This window comes from Thalassophryne amazonica, chromosome 3, assembly GCF_902500255.1.
Source record: "Thalassophryne amazonica chromosome 3, fThaAma1.1, whole genome shotgun sequence".
Taxonomy (NCBI): domain Eukaryota; kingdom Metazoa; phylum Chordata; class Actinopteri; order Batrachoidiformes; family Batrachoididae; genus Thalassophryne; species Thalassophryne amazonica.
Window position 1 is genome coordinate 51,066,650 of NC_047105.1, and position 19,100 is coordinate 51,085,749.

The 19,100-nt window shown below is 40.8% G+C and overlaps 1 protein-coding gene and 1 long non-coding RNA gene across 3 annotated transcripts in view; one reads left to right on the forward strand and one right to left on the reverse strand.

Annotated features, from left to right (window-relative positions):
• The window catches only part of znf362a (zinc finger protein 362a), a 56,307-nt gene that overhangs the window by 24,595 nt on the left and 12,612 nt on the right, over window positions 1–19,100 (forward strand). For both annotated transcript variants that reach the window (XM_034166246.1, XM_034166247.1), the window contains exons 5-6: window positions 10,889–11,216; window positions 17,324–17,548. In XM_034166246.1, coding sequence (XP_034022137.1) covers window positions 10,889–11,216; window positions 17,324–17,548 — 553 coding nt within the window. The remainder of the gene's footprint in view (window positions 1–10,888; window positions 11,217–17,323; window positions 17,549–19,100) is intronic.
• On the reverse strand, window positions 5,111–6,688 carry LOC117506694. Its single transcript, XR_004559531.1, has 3 exons — window positions 6,539–6,688; window positions 6,444–6,504; window positions 5,111–5,120 (listed from the first exon to the last, which is right to left on the reverse strand). It is a non-coding gene; the product is annotated as an uncharacterized LOC117506694 (long non-coding RNA).

Consider the following 19,100-nt stretch of genomic DNA (forward strand, 5'->3'; position numbering starts at 1 on the left):
GTTTGTTTGTTTTATTTTTTAGGCCAGGCCCAACTGTTTCAGCAAGTGTTTTGAAATAGATTGATTTATTTTACGTAATGCTGCTAACAGCTAATTGGAAGTTTAAAATTAACGGTAGTAGGTGTATAGAAACTAAAGCGCCTGGACACTGAATGAGGAGCCGTTTCACATTTACTGTGTTGATGCATGGAAACTCCACAGTCATACCCGTCTTACCCAAGAGGGTTAATTTGGATGTAAAAAAACACACACACAGCAGATATTTCCATAATTTGAGTTTTACCTTGAAAAAAAATACAGTGCATTTGCAAGTTTGTTAGTATTTAAAGATGTGAGTAACAACCGGGTATATCGATACATCCCCTGCTGTTATATCTGTTCCTTGAATGTTAAAATATGGGTGAAAAACAACATGAATCAAACCTTAGACAGTTTTCACAAAGATCTGTGACTATGTTTAATTAATGATCGTTTTAAGGGTCTTTCACATGGAGCGCACAAACGTGGTGCATTGCTTTAAATCCATTACTTTCAATGAGAAGTTTGCACAAATGATGCTGGTGTGATGCTCCGCTGTGAGCGCACACCGCTGCTTGACATCAGAATCACCACAGTCAAAGTTCAACCAAATTCAACTTCCTCCGCTGCGCACTGTGATGTATCTTCGTGCATCCAACAGAAACGAGGCATCCAGGCCAAAACACGGAAGACAGAGTGCAGAAATGTGTGGCAGAGGAATGTCAGAACGCTTTTCTAAAGAAAATCCTTACAATTTTTTTTTTTTACCTCAGGATTAATTTGATTACTGTACATTTCAGCTTAAAAAATGTTTCTTAAATTTGTAATTTTTACATTTTTTTTAATTCATTCAATTTGAAGTAAAAAAGATTCTTTAGAAATCTTTTCATGCTTGATTTGTGCTCTGACATGCTCTGTCAACTGTTGGACCTTATACAGTAGTGTTCAGAATAATAGTAGTGCTATGTGACTAAAAAGATTAATGCAGGTTTTGAGTATATTTCTTATTGTTACATGGGAAACAAGGTACCAGTAGATTCAGTAGATTCTCACAAATCCAACAAGACCAAGCATTCATGATATGCACACTCTTAAGGCTATGAAATGGGGCTATTATTAAAAAAAAAAGTAGAAAAGGGGGTGTTCACAATAATAGCAGCATCTGCTGTTGATGCTACAAACTCAAAACTATTATGTTCAAACTGCTTTTTTAGCAAGCCTGTGAATCACTAAACTAGTATTTAGTTGTATAACCACAGTTTTTCATGATTTCTTCACATCTGCAAGGCATTCATTTTGTTGGTTTGGAACCAAGATTTTGCTTGTTTACTAGTGTGCTTGGGGTCATTGTCTTGTTGAAACACCCATTTCAAGGGTATGTCCTCTTCAGCATAAGGCAACATGACCTCTTCAAGTATTTTGACATATCCAAACTGATCCATGATACCTAGTGATGGCAATTTCGAAGCCTTGTGAACCAATGAGCCACTGCAACACAACTGGCTGAAAATCGACACACTGCCTCGACGCGTGTGATACAGTTTGAAGGGTGACATCTGCTGGATTGCTTTGAGAATTACCTTGAGCGAGAGCCCTGACAAATGTTTGCATTAATTCATGACTGATGTGGTTTATTCTTGAAAAATAATAATAATAAAAATGTCATGTATTATTGTGTCTTTTTAATGTAATAAATAGTCCCTACAGATGCACACATAATGGTTCTGAAAGCCTTTATTGTACAATATATGTAGATTTGTGTTATCATTCCTCAAACTATATTTGGATAAAATGTGACGGGAAAAGTGAGAAAGACATGTGCTTCTGCAACTGGTGCTCATGTTACTGTAATTAGTAAATTAGAATACAGGGAATGGGAGACGGTGATTGTGCAACTTTCAACAATTTTTATTCAAAAAAGAATTTCAACAGTGCTGGACTTTAATCGGGTCCTCTTCTGCCTCACCACCTCTCCAGCTTTGGAGAAGACCCGCTCGCAAGGCACTGATGTTGCTGGCATCGACAAATATTTTTTTTTGCCATTCTCTGTAAATTGGGATAGACTGCGACTCGTGTCCCCCAGTATTTGAGCGGGTCTTCTCCTCTGGAGGGAGGCATATGTTGGGTCAAACCTTTGTAGTAAAGCCCTGAAGGCTTTGCTCTCCACTATTTTGAACGGTTGTGCATCTTGCACAACATAGTCCACCAGTGCCTCATCCAAATCAGCTTGTCTGCCTTTAATGGAAATACAGTATGACATGCTGAGCTATTTTTGTTTATGAGTATGTTTTAATCTTAGATAAATCTTAGAGAGCCTACACAGAAATCTTAGATAAAGAATAAAATACAGGTTACATGGCCTAATTCCTGCTCCAGGAGCAGCAGCCATTGATGTCTCGGGATGTTTGGACCTCAAGTGTCTCAGCAGTATTGTTACTGTACCTCAACTCTTGAGCACAAATCAAGCACTTGACCTTTTTGGCTTATTAGATCAAAGTGCTCCCAAGCAATTGATCATGCTCTTTTTGGAACTGGCTCCTCCATGTCCCTTCCTCACCACTACTCACTCTCTCACACACACACACCTTTCACTTCAACAAAATCACAGCTCTTCAGTCACTCAGCTCAGTCTCTGATCTACCTATAATTTATAGTCTAACCTATAACCTATGTTGATGTATTGTGTGAATAAATGTTGCATATGAATGGATGGCTGTTGTGTATGGTGTGTGTCTCTCTATGTTAGATCCTATGTGTATGTAGCTAACTATAGTAAATGAACTCTAAACTAGACCTAAATTAAATAAATAAACTAATGCTTTCCTTGGCTCCGATTCACATGGTAATTGGCAATAACAGTGTCGCCAGCAATCTCCTCCTGTCAAAAAAACATGGTTTGAGCTGCGATTCAGATCTCATTTAAATACTTGGCGGGTCGTATTGACACGCCCAGATTATTCAAATTTTCCGCGAAGCTCGACACGTGGTGTGATGTAACGAGGCCTCGCTCGCAGTGGTCACGTTATGGGGGCATGCTCGAAACGCTGCTGACACTTCTGGTTCAAAAAGCTCGATGCAGTGTCGAGCAGACTGACTCGAGCTTAACATCACTAATGATACCTGGTATTGGATATATAGGCCCAACACCATAGTAGGAGAAACATGGCCATATCATGATCAATCAATCAATCAGTTTTATTTATATAGCGCCAAATCACAACAAACAGTTGCCCCAAGGCGCTTTATATTGTAAGGCAAGGCCATACAATAATTATGTAAAAACCCCAATGGTCAAAACGACCCCCTGTGAGCAAGCACTTGGCGACAGTGGGAAGGAAAAACTCCCTTTTAACAGGAAGAAACCTCCAGCAGAACCAGGCTCAGGGAGGGGCAGTCTTCTGCTGGGACTGGTTGGGGCTGAGGGAGAGAACCTGGAAAAAGACATGCTGTGGAGGGGAGCAGAGATCAATCACTAATGATTAAATGCAGAGTGGTGCATACAGAGCAAAAAGAGAAAGAAACACTCAGTGCATTATGGGAACCCCCCAGCAGTCTAAGTCTATAGCAGCATAACTAAGGGATGGTTCAGGGTCACCTGATCCAGCCCTAACTATAAGCTTTAGCAAAAAGGAAAGTTTTAAGCCTAATCTTAAAAGTAGAGAGGGTGTCTGTCTCCCTGATCCGAATTGGGAGCTGGTTCCACAGGAGAGGAGCCTGAAAGCTGAAGGCTCTGCCTCCCATTCTACTCTTACAAACCCTAGGAACTACAAATAAGCCTGCAGTCTGAGAGCGAAGCACATCTATTGGGGTGATATGGTACTATGAGGTCCCTAAGATAAGAAGGGACCTGATTATTCAAAACCTTATAAGTAAGAAGAAGAATTTTAAATTCTATTCTAGAATTAACAGGAAGCCAATGAAGAGAGGCCAATATGGGTGAGATATGCCCTCTCCTTCTAGTCCCCGTCAGTATTCTAGCTGCAGCATTTTGAATTAACTGAAGGCTTTTCAGGGAACTTTTAGGACAACCTGATAATAATGAATTACAATAATCCAGCCTAGAGGAAATAAATGCATGAATTAGTTTTTCAGCATCACTCTGAGACAAGACCTTTCTAATTTTAGAGATATTGCGTAAATGCAAAAAAGCAGTCTTACATATTTGTTTAATATGCGCTTTGAATGACATATCCTGATCAAAAATGACTCCAAGATTTCTCACAGTATTACTAGAGGTCAGGGTAATGCCATCCAGAGTAAGGATCTGGTTAGACACCATGTTTCTAAGATTTGTGGGGCCAAGATTTGTGGGGCCAAGTACAATAACTTCAGTTTTATCTGAGTTTAAAAGCAGGAAATTAGAGGTCATCCATGTCCTTATGTCTGTAAGACAATCCTGCAGTTTAGCTAATTGGTGTGTGTCCTCTGGCTTCATGGATAGATAAAGCTGGGTATCATCTGCATAACAATGAAAATTTAAGCAATGCCGTCTAATAATACTGCCTAAGGGAAGCATGTATAAAGTGAATAAAATTGGTCCTAGCACAGAACCTTGTGGAACTCCATAATTAACCTTAGTCTGTGAATAAGATTCCCCATTTACATGAACAAATTGTAATCTATTAGATAAATAGGATTCAAACCACCGCAGCGCAGTGCCTTTAATACCTATGGCATGCTCTAATCTCTGTAATAAAATGTTATGGTCAACAGTATCAAAAGCAGCACTGAGGTCTAACAGAACAAGCACAGAGATGAGTCCACTGTCTGAGGCCATAAGAAGATCATTTGTAACCTTCACTAATGCTGTTTCTGTACTATGATGAATTCTAAAACCTGACTGAAACTCTTCAAATAGACCATTCCTCTGCAGATGATCAGTTAGCTGTTTTACAACTACCCTTTCAAGAATTTTTGAGAGAAAAGGAAGGTTGGAGATTGGCCTATAATTAGCTAAGATAGCTGGGTCAAGTGATGGCTTTTTAAGTAATGGTTTAATTACTGCCACCTTAAAAGCCTGTGGTACATAGCCAACTAATAAAGATAGATTGATCATATTTAAGATCGAAGCATTAAATAATGGTAGGGCTTCCTTGAGCAGCCTGGTAGGAATGGGGTCTAATAGACATGTTGATGGTTTGGATGAAGTAACTAATGAAAATAACTCAGACAGAACAATCTGAGAGAAAGAGTCTAACCAAATACCGGCATCACTGAAAGCAGCCAAAGATAACGATACGTCTTTGGGATGGTTATGAGTAATTTTGTCTCTAATAGTTAAAATTTTATTAGCAAAGAAAGTCATGAAGTCATTACTAGTTAAAGTTAAAGGAATACTCGGCTCAATAGAGCTCTGACTCTTTGTCAGCCTGGCTACAGTGCTGAAAAGAAACCTGGGGTTGTTCTTATTTTCTTCAATTAGTGATGAGTAGTAAGATGTCCTAGCTTTACGGAGAGCTTTTTTATAGAGCAACAGACTCTTTTTCCAGGCTCAGTGAAGATCTTCTAAATTAGTGAGACGCCATCATGATGCTTGCACCACCATGCTTCACTGTCTTTACTGTGAACTGTGGCTTGAATTCAGAGTTTGGGGGTCATCTCACAAACTGTCTGCGGCCCTTGGACCCAAAAAGAACAATTTTACTCTCATCAGTCCACAAAATATTCCTCCATTTCTCTTTAAGCCAGTTGATGTGTTCTTTGGCAAATTGTAACCTCTTCTGCATATGTCTTTTATTGAACAGAGGGACTTTGCGGGGGATTCTTGCAAATAAATTAGCTTCACACAGGCGTCTTCTAACTGTCACAGCACTTACAGGTAACTCCAGACTGTCTTTGATCATCCTGGAGCTGATCAATGGGTGAGCCTTTTCCATTCTGGTTATTCTTCTATCCATTTTGATGGTTGTTTTCCATTTTCTTCCACACGTCTCTGTTTTTTTGTCCATTTTAAAGCATTGGAGATCATTGTAGATGAACAGCCTATACTTTTTTGCACCTGTGTATAATTTTTCCCCTCTCCAATCAACTTTTTAATCAAACTACGCTGTTCTTCTGAACAATGTCTTGAATGTCCCATTTTCCCCAGGCTTTCAAAGAGAAAAGCATGTTCAACAGGTGCTGGCTTCATCCTTACATAGGGGACACCTGATTCACACCTGTTTGTTCGACAAAATTGACAAACTCACTGACTGAATGCCACACTACTATTATTGTGAACACCCCCTTTTCTACTTTTTTTTTTTACTAATAGCCCAATTTCATAGCCTTAAGAGTGTGCATATCATGAATGCTTGGTCTTGTTGGATTTGTGAGAATCTACTGAATCTACTGGTACCTTGTTTCCCATGTAGTTATAAGAAATATACTCAAAACCTGGATTCATCTTTTTAGTCACATAGCACTACTATTATTCTGAACACTACTGTAAATACAACTTTGTTGGAATGGTCATTTGTGACAGAACAGCTGCAAGTTGTCTTAGAACTGGCTGTTCATAAACAAAGAGTGAACAAGAGACGCAACCAGCATCCAGTTCCTAAGCTGTTACAAACTGTGACACTGTGATTGGAGAGACTCAAACAACTGACGCTCAGTAGCTACGCCAAGCTCGGCTTTATGGTGAAGCAGCACAGATAAAACCATTGTTAATCAGAATGGGCACTTAGTTCAACACCCAGGCCTTCTGGACACAAATTCATGCAAATTAATTCTTTGTGATTCAGTGGTCCCATCACATTTCGTTCTGTGTGGCCTTGACATTTGATCTTTTTAAAAAGCTAACATCCTCATCACACAACCCTTTCATTATGTTTAATCCATACCCTTTCCAGACTGATTTGAACTATTAGAACCTTGAATTTGGTCAACCAATCAAGGTCAACCCACATCAAAGGTCCTATGACAAATAGCAACGCTATTATTAGCCTAGCCTTCATTTGAGTGTTTCATGGAGCAGCGCAGTCTCATTTGAATCCCTGCGTGATATCGCAGGATTTTACTACTTCCAGGGACAGCCTGCCATTGCGCAACACAAACACAGCATCACTTCACACGGGAAGATTGTGTACTGTTTTTGTTTTCGGCTGCAATCACCAAAGCAGTCACGAAGAGTGCAGTTTTTTGTTTGTTTGTTTTTTCCCAGTGGAGAAGGGAAGACAAGGAAAATGGGAGAGGTGATGTTGGTAAGTTTGAGCGCGTGAAACGCTCGCACACGCGTTGTGAGGGGAGTCGACTTCACAGTCATGGGGCACTTTGACAGATTTCACCACCAGCTCGAAAGTGATCGTCTGCTGACTGTTTTTGTGCTGACAGCGTGAATGGCCACGCATTTTCTAAGTGCCAAGCGAGCGGTGTTAGATGTGTATGCGTGTCACCTGGAATTTGGCCAACACCTGCCACGAGAGGGATCGAATGGGCTCTCACAGCGCAGACTCTGTCTTTCAGCCACTGGTGTGCGCAAATAGCTGTAGCAACAGGTGTACAAGATGTTGGAGGCAGCTACGACCAACCAACGATTGCATGCGATTCCTGCTTCATGCACAATTCGACTACATTCGTACCATGTGTGAAGGGGCCCTCAGATTTGACTGAAGTGTGGCTTTCATTTTTATTCAAGGTGCTGAACAAAAATATCACATTTAAAATTAATGAATTACAGTATTTCAACACAGTTCCTCAATTTTCAGAGCCCATAAGTAATTAGAGAAAATAAATGTAAGATTTGTGTTCATACAAGTTATGACTTTTTATAGTCAGATTTGAGTCAAGGCTTGGATACATGAACATTTCCAAGTCACTGAACATGTGTTGGTCTTAATTTACATCCATTAAGAAATACAAACAGTGTGGCACTGTCACTAGTTCTACATTTTAATTGTGTAATGTCACAAAGAAGGATGTGGTTTCAGCTACAGTTTGTCAGAAGGCACATGGGAGACTCAAGCCTAAATTTTGACTGGTTTCCTTGTATGAATCCTTCTCTGTCCCACTGTATCATGAAGCTTTGACTTGTTGTGCAACAGGCCAAAGCTGCTCCATGCACAGTTTCTCCATTGATAGGCTCTGGAAGACTTGTTTCCCTAGAGAGTAAGATAAATATTAATCTAGCAAAATACATTAAAATTTTGGAAGAAAACCTAATACAAAGGAAGAGAGGGTTGAAAAGAGCTGCTCACTTGTAATCCTGAGTCTGCTCTCAGTCACAGCCTGAGTTAACATGAGAAGTTTTGCATGGATGAATCATGGAAATTTGCAGAGTATGAAATGCAAAGCTGATGGAGATTTACTGATGCATATTAAAATTTGCTGTTAAAAGTGCACCTGTTAAAAGTGTCAGGTGCGCTGTCCCATGGGTGGGAGTGAAAGTAGAGGACCTCGACGGACCAGACCTGGGCAGCAGAGGCTAGCTCTGGGGGCGTGGAAACGGAGCTTGTGCGGGAGGTGGAGTACTACCAATTAGATCTGGTGGGCCTCGCCTCCACGCACAGCCTTGGCTCCAGAACCACTCTCCTTGAATAAGGTGAATAAGGTTGGACCTTATTCTTCTTTGGAGTTGCCCAGGGTGTGAGGCACCACGTGGGTGTGGGGATATTCAAGAGTCCCCAGCTGAGCTCCACTACGTTTGAGTTTACCCTGGTAGATGAGTGTTGACTCCCTGCGCCTTCAGGTGGCATATGCACCAACAGCAGGTCGGAGTACTCAGCCTTCTTGGAGTCCTGTATGGGGTCCATTGTTCTGCTAGGGGGACTTCAACACACACATGGGCAATGACAGAGACACCTGTAGAGGCATGATTGGGAGGAACAGCCTCCCTGATCTAAACCTGAGCGGTTGTTTGTTGTTGGACGTCTGTGCTAGTCATGGACTGTCCATAACAAACACCATATTCGAACATAAGGATGCTCATAAGTGTACATGGTTCCAGAGCACCCTAGTTGTTGATTTTGTGATCGTACCATCTGATCTGAGGCTGCATGTTCTGGACACTCGGGTGAAGAGAGGGGCAGAGATATCAACCGATCACCATCTGGTGGTGAGTTGGATCATAGGGTGGGGGAGGACTTTAGACAGACCTGGTAAGGCCAAAGAGATAGTGCGGGTGACCTGGGAATGTCTGGAGGAGCCCACTGTCTTGCAGAGCTTTTCTGGCATCTCTGTGGAGGTTGGGGCATTGAACCAAAATGGGCAATATTCAAAGCTTCCATTGCTGAATTTTCAATTTCAATTTATATAGCGCCAAATCAAAAAGTTGCCTCAAGGTGCTCACACAAGTAAGGTCTAGTCTTATCAACCCCCAGAGCAAGCACACAGGCGACAGTGGTAAGGAAAAACTCCCTCTGATGATTTGAGGAAGAAACCTCAAGCAGACCAGACTCAAAAGGGGCAACCCTCTGTTTGGGCCATGCTACCGACACAATTGACAAAACGAATATACAGGAAATTTTGCCAGTGCACAGGACTGGAGGATTGCAGAAGTTGACACCACTCCCATCTCTCGATGGAGCCGCACCTCAAACAGAGAGGAGAAACTGAATCAGGCATCAGAAAGACAACAAATACAGTATAATTTATCAGAATTAAGCAACAAGAAAAACAGAAGAAATACTAAGGTGATTGCCGGCCACTAGCCCGAAGCTTCACTAAAAGACCCAGAATTAAGATAAAGTTGAGGCTGTGGCCTGCTCAGTTTCCTAATAAAATGAATTTAAAAGGGTAAAAAGCATAATAACATACTATGCCAGTATGCTAGCCATACAAAAGTCTTAAATCTAGACTTGAAAGTCTCTACAGAATGACTGTTTTATTGATGCAGGGAGATCATTCCACAGAACAGGGGCACAATAAGTGAAAGATCTGTGACCTGCAGACTTTTTATTCACCCTAGGGACACAAAGTAGTCCTGCACCCTGAGAGGAGCCAGTTGAGGTGGTTCTGGAATCTTGTAAGGATGCCCCCTGGGCACCTCCCTAGGGAGGTGTTCCAGGCACGTCCAGCTAGGAGGAGACCCTGGGGAAGACTAGGTGGAGAAATTATATTTTCTATAATTTTTATAGCCACTGTAACTAGTAAACTCAAACAAACGAGACAATAAACCTTTAATACAGATGAAGTCCAGCTGTAATAAAATCAAGAATTTGCATAAATATTGTTACATGTAACTTACATGAGGAACTGACTGAACAAAATGGAGGACAGGTGTATCAAAGGTCATGTGACAACTAACAACAAAAGGTGAACAGAAACATTTGCAGGTGAGTAGAACCTAATTAAACACAATGATTACCAATTACAATAGGGGAAGTAACAAAACTCAGGAGTAAATAAGGAAGAGCAAGAGTGAGATGATAAACATAATGACAAAAGGAGGTGATCAGAACATAAAGACTATAAGAACTAATAATGACCACAACCTAAATCCAAAACTCAAGCAGAAACCCCTTCGGCTGCTCCCTTGTTTTTGCACTCGGGGTCGCCACAGCAAATCCAAGGTGGATCTGCAGAAACGCAAAGTGGAAATCAAACATGTGAAGGGGAGCAGCAGGAAAACATAACAAGACAGACAAGTGAGGATGCAGGGGTGGAACACGGGGGACCCAGACCACAGACAGGAACAAATGAACCTATACAGAAAATATCACTAATAATATTTAAAGAATTCAACAACTGAATACATACAGCTCATAATGATACCTAAAAGTGCACAGACAAGCATATCCACAACAAGATATTATCAAATATGGAAATGTTAAACTTTTATTTGACATATCCATCAGCTATCATCACATTAACTCTGGCTGATTATTGTACTTTCCACTGTAAATCTTACATATGATTGCTTTTTTGTCCTCTTCACCTTTACCTCATTCAGGTGTGGCACTCGCATCCAGAACAGGGAACCTCAACACCTCAGAGATTATAACTCCAACTACGCCCACCTCAAGCAGCCACAGTCGGTGGGTTGGCGCTCCCACACCCCACCTACTCTCAGGGTTATCTAGCGGACATGTCGTGGAGACTGGAAAAAGCAATGGAGGCCTGGTGGGGCTCCTCGGACCTCCTCCAAAGGAGGAACGCGGCCGCAAGAGGATCAAAGCGGAGAATAGGTCTTCTCTTTTGGTGGTGCCCTACCCAATCCTTGCCTCGCCCAATGACCAGTCTTGTGTCACCATCACTGCCAAAGAGGGAAAAATCTACAGGTAAGAAAAGCCATTAAGAAGATGCTGCTCTTAAAGTAATGGTTTCTATCCAAGACCAACCTGTGTGGCAAGTTTTCTGATACGGTTGTGGATACAAGTTTACATATGTAATAATATCCATGTTATTATCCCCCACCGGCTGCAGCTGTAAGGCCAGAAAGGGAACATAGAATTGCACTTCGTACATATGTGTGTATCTGTGTGTCAAGCATACTTACTTGTGCACATGATAACTTGAACAAGATTAACAGTATTCATCAAGTTTGAACTGTGCAATATCTGGAGTACAACTGAGGGCCCCTAAGCAGAGGACCACACGTGAGGGTAAGTACAAACTAGTTGTTTCGTAAAAGTCCAGGTTAAGGCTAAGCTCAAAAAACACAAGATAATCAGTTTTCTGAGTAGGAAAAAAAAACAGGAACAAGACGACAGAAACACAAAGGAAGAAAATGTCCAAATAAAACAGGAAGTGACACAGACAAAGTGCAAACTTGACAATTTGAACATCCATACAATTGCATTTATCATTTTGAGATTTTTGTTTTAAATATCCGAATTCTTTGATTTCATCTCCTTAAATATGAATATTTTCTGGTTTATTTTACAAGCTGCTTTACTCCTATCTGGCACTGAACTGAATATCTTTGTGCTATAGAAAAAAACAAGTCATTTGAAAGCATCATCTTGCGCTCTGGATAACACTGACTGACATTTTTCACAATTTTTTGACATTCTATTGACATAACAAACCAGCTAATAGAGAAAATAATCAATTGATTAATTAACTATGAAAATAATTAGTGGCACCCCAACCACCTTTGCTGAACAGAGTATTGATTATTAAATAGCATTATCCCCTGGCAGCTTTACTCTACCATCCCCACCCCCCGCCCCAGAAGGTTCTGGTAGATCTATGATTATGACTATGATGAAACTTTAAAATATGGATCTGAAGGAGGAACTGGGCTTTCAAGGATGCCTTGGCTTACTTTTTGGTTTCTTCCTTTTTTCCTTTTCACTTCTTCCTCTTTAATACAAGAAGGCCCTCTTTAGACAAATTCTGTGTAAATTTATGTCCACAGCTCTGTGTGTGTATATGTATGTAATAACTGACATGCAGGAGCTTTTGCAGTCTGTCATTTACTATCACTGTCTTCATGAATTGGTAATGCTGTTTGTCTCCACACTGAATAGTCATGTATTTTTAATTGTGGTATTTTATAGATTCAGCAGCCTTTCATTGCCCTAACACATTTAGAAATGGAAGTAATGTAGCTTTGACTGGGAAACGCAGGAAAAATGCAGATTCAAACCTAAGGGCCCCTTCACACATATTATGAATAAGTACAAATCACAGTGCAACAGCTCGTATGAGCGAACCACGAAAACATCGAGCCAACTTCGGGAGGGACACGTGGTCGGGCAGATGTGAACGATACTACTGCGACAGTTTCGTGCATGTTTGTGCATGAAACTGTCGCAGTGGGAACACAGTGCGAGCAACTGGACTGTGTGGAGCGACATCACACAGCTGCTGTGGCAAAAAAATAAAAAAAATAAATGCCACCTGCGGGATTCGAACCTGCTATTTACAAAAGCTCTGACTGCCAGACAGAAACTTTACTGCAGCACTACCATCACTGTTCTGTAAAAGGTGCATAAAATGTCTGAAATCAACAAGGAGATAAATGTATTAAAAGAAAAAAAACACACACCATAAAAAACCACCGCATTTTATTGAATCCCTCTTATCGAGTAAACAATACAAGTATGAACCGTCTGTTCCTCTGTAGATGACCCATGGTCACAGACGTACAGTCATGACATGACATGAATGAAGCAGTGCGCTCTTATCATGTCTACATCTGCTGAACACGGCGTGTCCTGTGGACAGCGCACCGCAGGACAGACACCGTGTCATGTGGAACACAGCTCATGTGGGTGACTTGACATTCAGATCGCCCGCTGCGTGTTATGATCTGACGGTTCGTTTCACCTGGGGCAGCCTGTCAATGTGTGTGCCGTGCAGTTGCTCGCTGCAGCCCGTCGCAACAGTGACATATGTTTTTATGTATGTCCACATGAGGACAGCAAGCAGACGCAGGTGCCTCACAGTGGACAGTTGTTATATACTGGTGCTGAAATAGAAATTTGTGGATATTTAGAAAGGTTCAGGCATTTTTGGGACAAAGTTGCCAGCCAGTCTTACTTTGTCAATTTGGGTGTGCTGAATTTAAATCTGCAATATGCCAAGCTCTATCTGACCTCTGTTGACCTCTAGAGGTCATTGAACATTATGACCCTAAGTGCCCATCGGAACCTAGTTTCTCAGCTTCATAAGCAATCAAATGCTATGAATTGATGAATAAACTGAACAAATTGCCATTGTATATCAGTTGTTTGGTGCTGAATTAAAATTTTCATTTTCAGAATTCTATATGACCTCCGGTGACCTTTAGAGGTCATTGACCTTTGCAACAAAAACGGCAAGCTGAAGACAAATTCTTGACTTTATAGCCTGATGAATACAGAAAATTCCTTCAGAGGGTCCTTACTTCTTCTCAGGCTGGGAGGCATGTGAATTTGGAGGAAATCTTGCAGTATGAATTACTGCCAACATCACCTTCTCTTGCTGGCATGACAGGCAATCTCTGATCTGGACAAAAGTCTATCTTGGTAGAGTCACTGCTCAGCAATGTACCCTGTCCTCAAACACTAGAAAGTGCTGAATTAGGCAGCAATGCAACCTTGATTGTTGATGGTCAGGTACACGTGGTTGCACTTGGTAAGACTCCAAAAGCCAAAACTTTTGGACATTTGGCAGATTCATTTGCGACATCTATCATGTAAATCTGGGGAACCTTTCAAGCACATACGCATTGTATTTGATAGATAATATGACCTGTCAATAACGTCTGGCACTCGTACCAAGCGTACCAAAAAGACAGTTCCAGTTCATCGAGAGATCAAAGACAGGAATGTACCACTACCTCTGAAGTGGGACAATTTCATTGCCACTGAGGACAACAAGGGAGACCTTGCTAGATTTCTCTCTCTTGATACTTCAGGCTCCATCTAAGAAAACTGTTGTTGTGCTGGATTCATCAATGAAGAGCACATTGAGTCATCAACGTCTGATGTGAATGTGGAAGAATTTGAGGCTAGACATGAACAGGCAGACAACAGGATGGTGCTCCATTGCACCAAGCTTCTGCTATTGTTGTGACCTCAACAGACACAGATGTTTTGGTTCTCCTTTTAGTGCATTTTGCCAGCATCAGCTGTGATAAAGTATGGATGAAGGCAGGCACCTCAAAGAAGCAGAAATTCATTCCAATTCATACATTGGCTGAGAACCTTGATGGTGCTCTGCTCAGTTCCCTGCCAGCCTTCCATGCAATCAAAGGATGTGATTGTACTTCTTTCCTGGCAGGACACTCCAAGAAATCTTGTTTCAAAGTTTTCATGGAGCACCACAATCTCTTGAACGAACTTGGAAGAGGTGACCTCAGTAGCACAGCCTGTGTTGATGTAGAAGCCTTTATTTGAAAGGTTTTCAAAGCTGGTTCATGCACCTCATCAAACAATGCCAGGGCATCACTGTTTGCTCAAGCTGTTCCTCTGGAGGCATTACCAACAAGCCAGGATGCCTTGTCATTCCATATCAAGAGGGCAGACTATCAAGCAGCTGTATGGATCAACAAAGACCTGCACTTCCTCCACCAGAAATTATGGGTTGGCGAATTGAGAAAGATGCTCTTTTGTCAGTTCTCTCTTTCCTTCCCTCTGTGCCACAGACTGTCATCAATCTTGTGACATGTGGCTGCACCACACAGTGTCAAAGGAAGAACTGCAGTTGCAAGAAACACAAAACTCCAATGTACTGCTGCATGTCGTTGCCAAACTTCTGGCAATGTTTGCAGAAAAACGTAGAGTAAATATGGTTGTACACGGATGTCAAATTATGGTCATCAAGATTTTGCAAAAGAACTTAAGAAATAGATTCTAAAGCTGAAGTAGGATTTATGTAGCGTTCATTCACGTCTCAGTATGAAAGCACAACTACATAGACCATTGCACATATGCATGTTTTTTGCCACATAGAAAACTTGAATTAAGTATATTCAGACTGGCAAAATAAGACCAGTTTCCTATTTCATTATTACTGCAGTTAATTGATTTATGAAATCAAGAATCTGTTTTCAGCAGTTTTTTGTTGTAAAGGTCAGTGACCTCTAGAGGTCACCAGAGGTTATATAGAATTCTGAAAATGAAACATTTGAATTCAGCACCAAATAATTGATATAAAATTTGTTCAGTTTATTTATCACTTCATTCCATTTCATTGCTTATGAAGCTGAGAAACTAGGTTCCGATGGGGCACTTATGGTCACAAAGTTCAATGACCTCTAGAGGTCAACAGAGGACAGATAGAGCTTGGCATATTGCAGATCTGAATTCAGCACACCCAAATTGACAAAGTAAGACTGGTTGCTAACTTTGTCCCAAAAATAACAGAGTGTCACAATTCTGAATTTCGGCACCAGTCTATTAGGTCATGTCCATCCAAACATGGTACTTGTTCTCCAGCTGGGATGCCCAGTTTAGTTTTAGTGACAGCTGTAAGAGGCGTTGGAGGCAGCTCCAAATTTATATGAATTGCATACAGTAGTGTTCAGAATAATAGTAGTGCTATGTGACTAAAAAGATTAATTCAGGTTTTGAGTATATTTCTTATTGTTACATGGGAAACAAGGTACCAGTAGATTCAGTAGATTCTCACAAATCCAACAAGACCAAGCATTCATGATATGCACACTCTTAAGGCTATGAAATTGGGCTATTAGTAAAAAAAAAAAAAAGTAGAAAAGGGGGTGTTCACAATAATAGTAGCATCTGCTGTTGACGCTACAAACTCAAAACTATTATGATCAAACTGCTTTTTTAGCAATCCTGTGAATCACTAAACTAGTATTTAGTTGTATAACCACAGTTTTTCAGGATTTCTTCACATCTGTGAGGCATTAATTTTGTTGGTTTGGAACCAAGATTTTGCTTGTTTACTAGTGTGCTTGGGGTCACTGTCTTGTTGAAACACCCATTTCAAGGGCATGTCCTCTTCAGCACAAGGCAACATGACCTCTTCAGGTATTTTGACATATCCAAACTGATCCATGATACCTGGTATACGATATATAGGCCCAACACCATAGTAGGAGAAACATGCCCATATCATGATGCTTGCACCAACCATGCTTCACTGTCTTCACTGTGAACTGTGGCTTGAATTCAGAGTTTGGGGGTCATCTCACAAACTGTCTGTGGCCCTTGGACCCACAAAGAACAATTTTACTCTCATCAGTCCACAAGGTTCTCTGTTTTTTTTTGTCCATTTTAAAGCATTGGAGATCATTGTAGATGAACAGCCTATAATTTTTTGCACCTGCGTATACGTTTTCCCCTCTCCAATCAACTTTTTAATCAAACTACGCTGTTCTTCTGAACAATGTCTTGAATGTCCCATTTTCCTCAGGCTTTCAAAGAGAAAAGCATGTTCAACAGGTGCTGGCTTCATCCTTAAATAGGGGACACCTGATTCACACCTGTTTGTTCCACAAAATTGACAAACTCACTGACTGAATGCCACACTACTATTATTGTGAACACCCCCTTTTCTACTTTTTTTTTTTTACTAACAGCCCAATTTCATAGCCTTAAGAGTGTGCATATCATGAATGCTTGGCCTTGTTGGATTTGTGAGAATCTACTGAATCTACTGGTACCTTGTTTCCCATGTAATTATAAGAAATATACTCAAAACCTGGATTAATCTTTTTAGTCACATAGCACTACTATTATTCTGAACACTACTGTATGGTTCCTGCTTCGTGTGCAGTTTGGCCACATTCGTACTATGTATGAAGGGGCCCTAATGAATGCACAGTAAAAACTGATCCACCGCTAAAAATTAAATCAAACATTCAGTCTGTAATATTATACTCATGGATCAGCAGCGCTGCTGCAAAGACCACAGCAATTCTTCAGGTTTTGACAGCTTATCTCTAATCTTTGTCCTTTGTGTCTTTGCCTCTGTTCTCTTCACACAGGTGTAAGATTTGTCCATTGACCTTCTTCTCTAAGTCAGACATGCAGATCCACTCCAAAACGCACACAGAGGCAAAGGCTTACAAGTGTTCTCACTGCACCAAGTCATTTTCAAATGCATCCTACCTGGCCCAGCACCTCCGCATACACCTGGGCCTCAAACCTTATCGATGTTCATACTGTGAAAAATGTTTCCGCCAGCTCTCCCATCTACAGCAACACACCAGGTCTGACCATCACCAATGTTGACAATGTTGTTATTTCATTGTTATTCCCCAAATGTGAGCATGAAATCAGCTGTCCAGCAGCACCATCAAGCTTCATTTGTTTAAAATGACAGTGTGTACCTCTGGTAAAGGTCCAAAGCACCCCACCTGCCATGTTAAAAAATTTTAAGTGTTCTGTTTCTAATTCTTTTTGTGGATTGACTGCAATATATTCATTTGTGAAACATCCTCCAATATGACACAATGTTACATTTTTTTTTGAAATATTCTAGCTCATCTCCTTTATCGGAACTTGGACCAAAATGTAATATGGTATATCTACTCCCGACAAGACTGAACATTTTGTGCAGGTTTCGTGAAAATGGCTTTTTGTAACACGCCCTGTTTCGCAATAATATATATTTTTTTTCAAACCTGCACTGGGCAGGTTTGAGGCCAAGTATGAAGTGACTGAGATGAGGATCAGCACCTTCAAATTTGCTATGGTCCTCTGTCAAAAAAGGGTGGAGTTGTTACCCCAAGTGGAGGAATATAGGTATCTTAGGGTCTTGTTCGCAAGTGAGAGTAAGCTGGAGCGTGAGATCAACAGATGTACTGGAGCTGCATCTGACAGACACTGTACCAGACTTTTGTGGTAAAGGAGCTGGGCCAGAAGGCAAGAGTCTCAATTTACCAGTTAATTTATGCTCCTGTCATCACCTGTGTCATGAACTTTGGGTAATGGCTGAAAGAACAAGGTCATGGATACAAGCGACGGAAATGAGATTCCTCCATTGAGTATCCGGGCTTACACTCCGGGACAGAGTGAGAACCTTAAATATGTGGGAGGGACTCTGAGTAGAGCTGCTGCTTCTTCGCATGAAAGGAGCCAGCTGAGGTGGTTCAGGCATCTGGTAAGGATGCCTCCTGGTCGTCTCCCTAGGGAGGTCTTCCAGGCAGTTACAACTGGGAGGAGGTGCCAGGGAAGACCCATGATATGCTGGAAGCATTATATCTTCCAGGAAGAGTTAGAGGACTTGTAGTCCAAGCAATATATGGCCAAAATGAGGTCAACCCACCACTAATTGCAATGGTTTTTCTGTTTGTTGCATATTATTCCTCATTACAACTAGAATAACAAAAACTCAACAGAAATCTAACTATGGGAAAATATTTTAAAATCTACATGAAGATGCATACCCTCGAACACCAAAATGTTGAATTCTGGGTCACAAAGTAAAGCTGTAAGCATGCTTAAACAGGTTAACCTTTCAAAAATAAGCATTTCCTGTAAATTATGACCAACAAACAATCAGGTGCATTTGACAAGCATAACAGACTATAGTTAAACTAATATTGACCAAAAACCCATGATAGACATAAGAAAGAAGAAAAAGTTAGGTATTGTGCAATATTTTTGGCAATGTTATGTTAAACTGAGAATTTACACAGTCACCATTTATTTAAATGAATATTTAAATGAATTTAAATGAATTATTTAAATGAATGAATGAATGTATTTAAATGAATCACTCAATATATGTACTTATAAAAAGAAAAACCAAGAAAATAA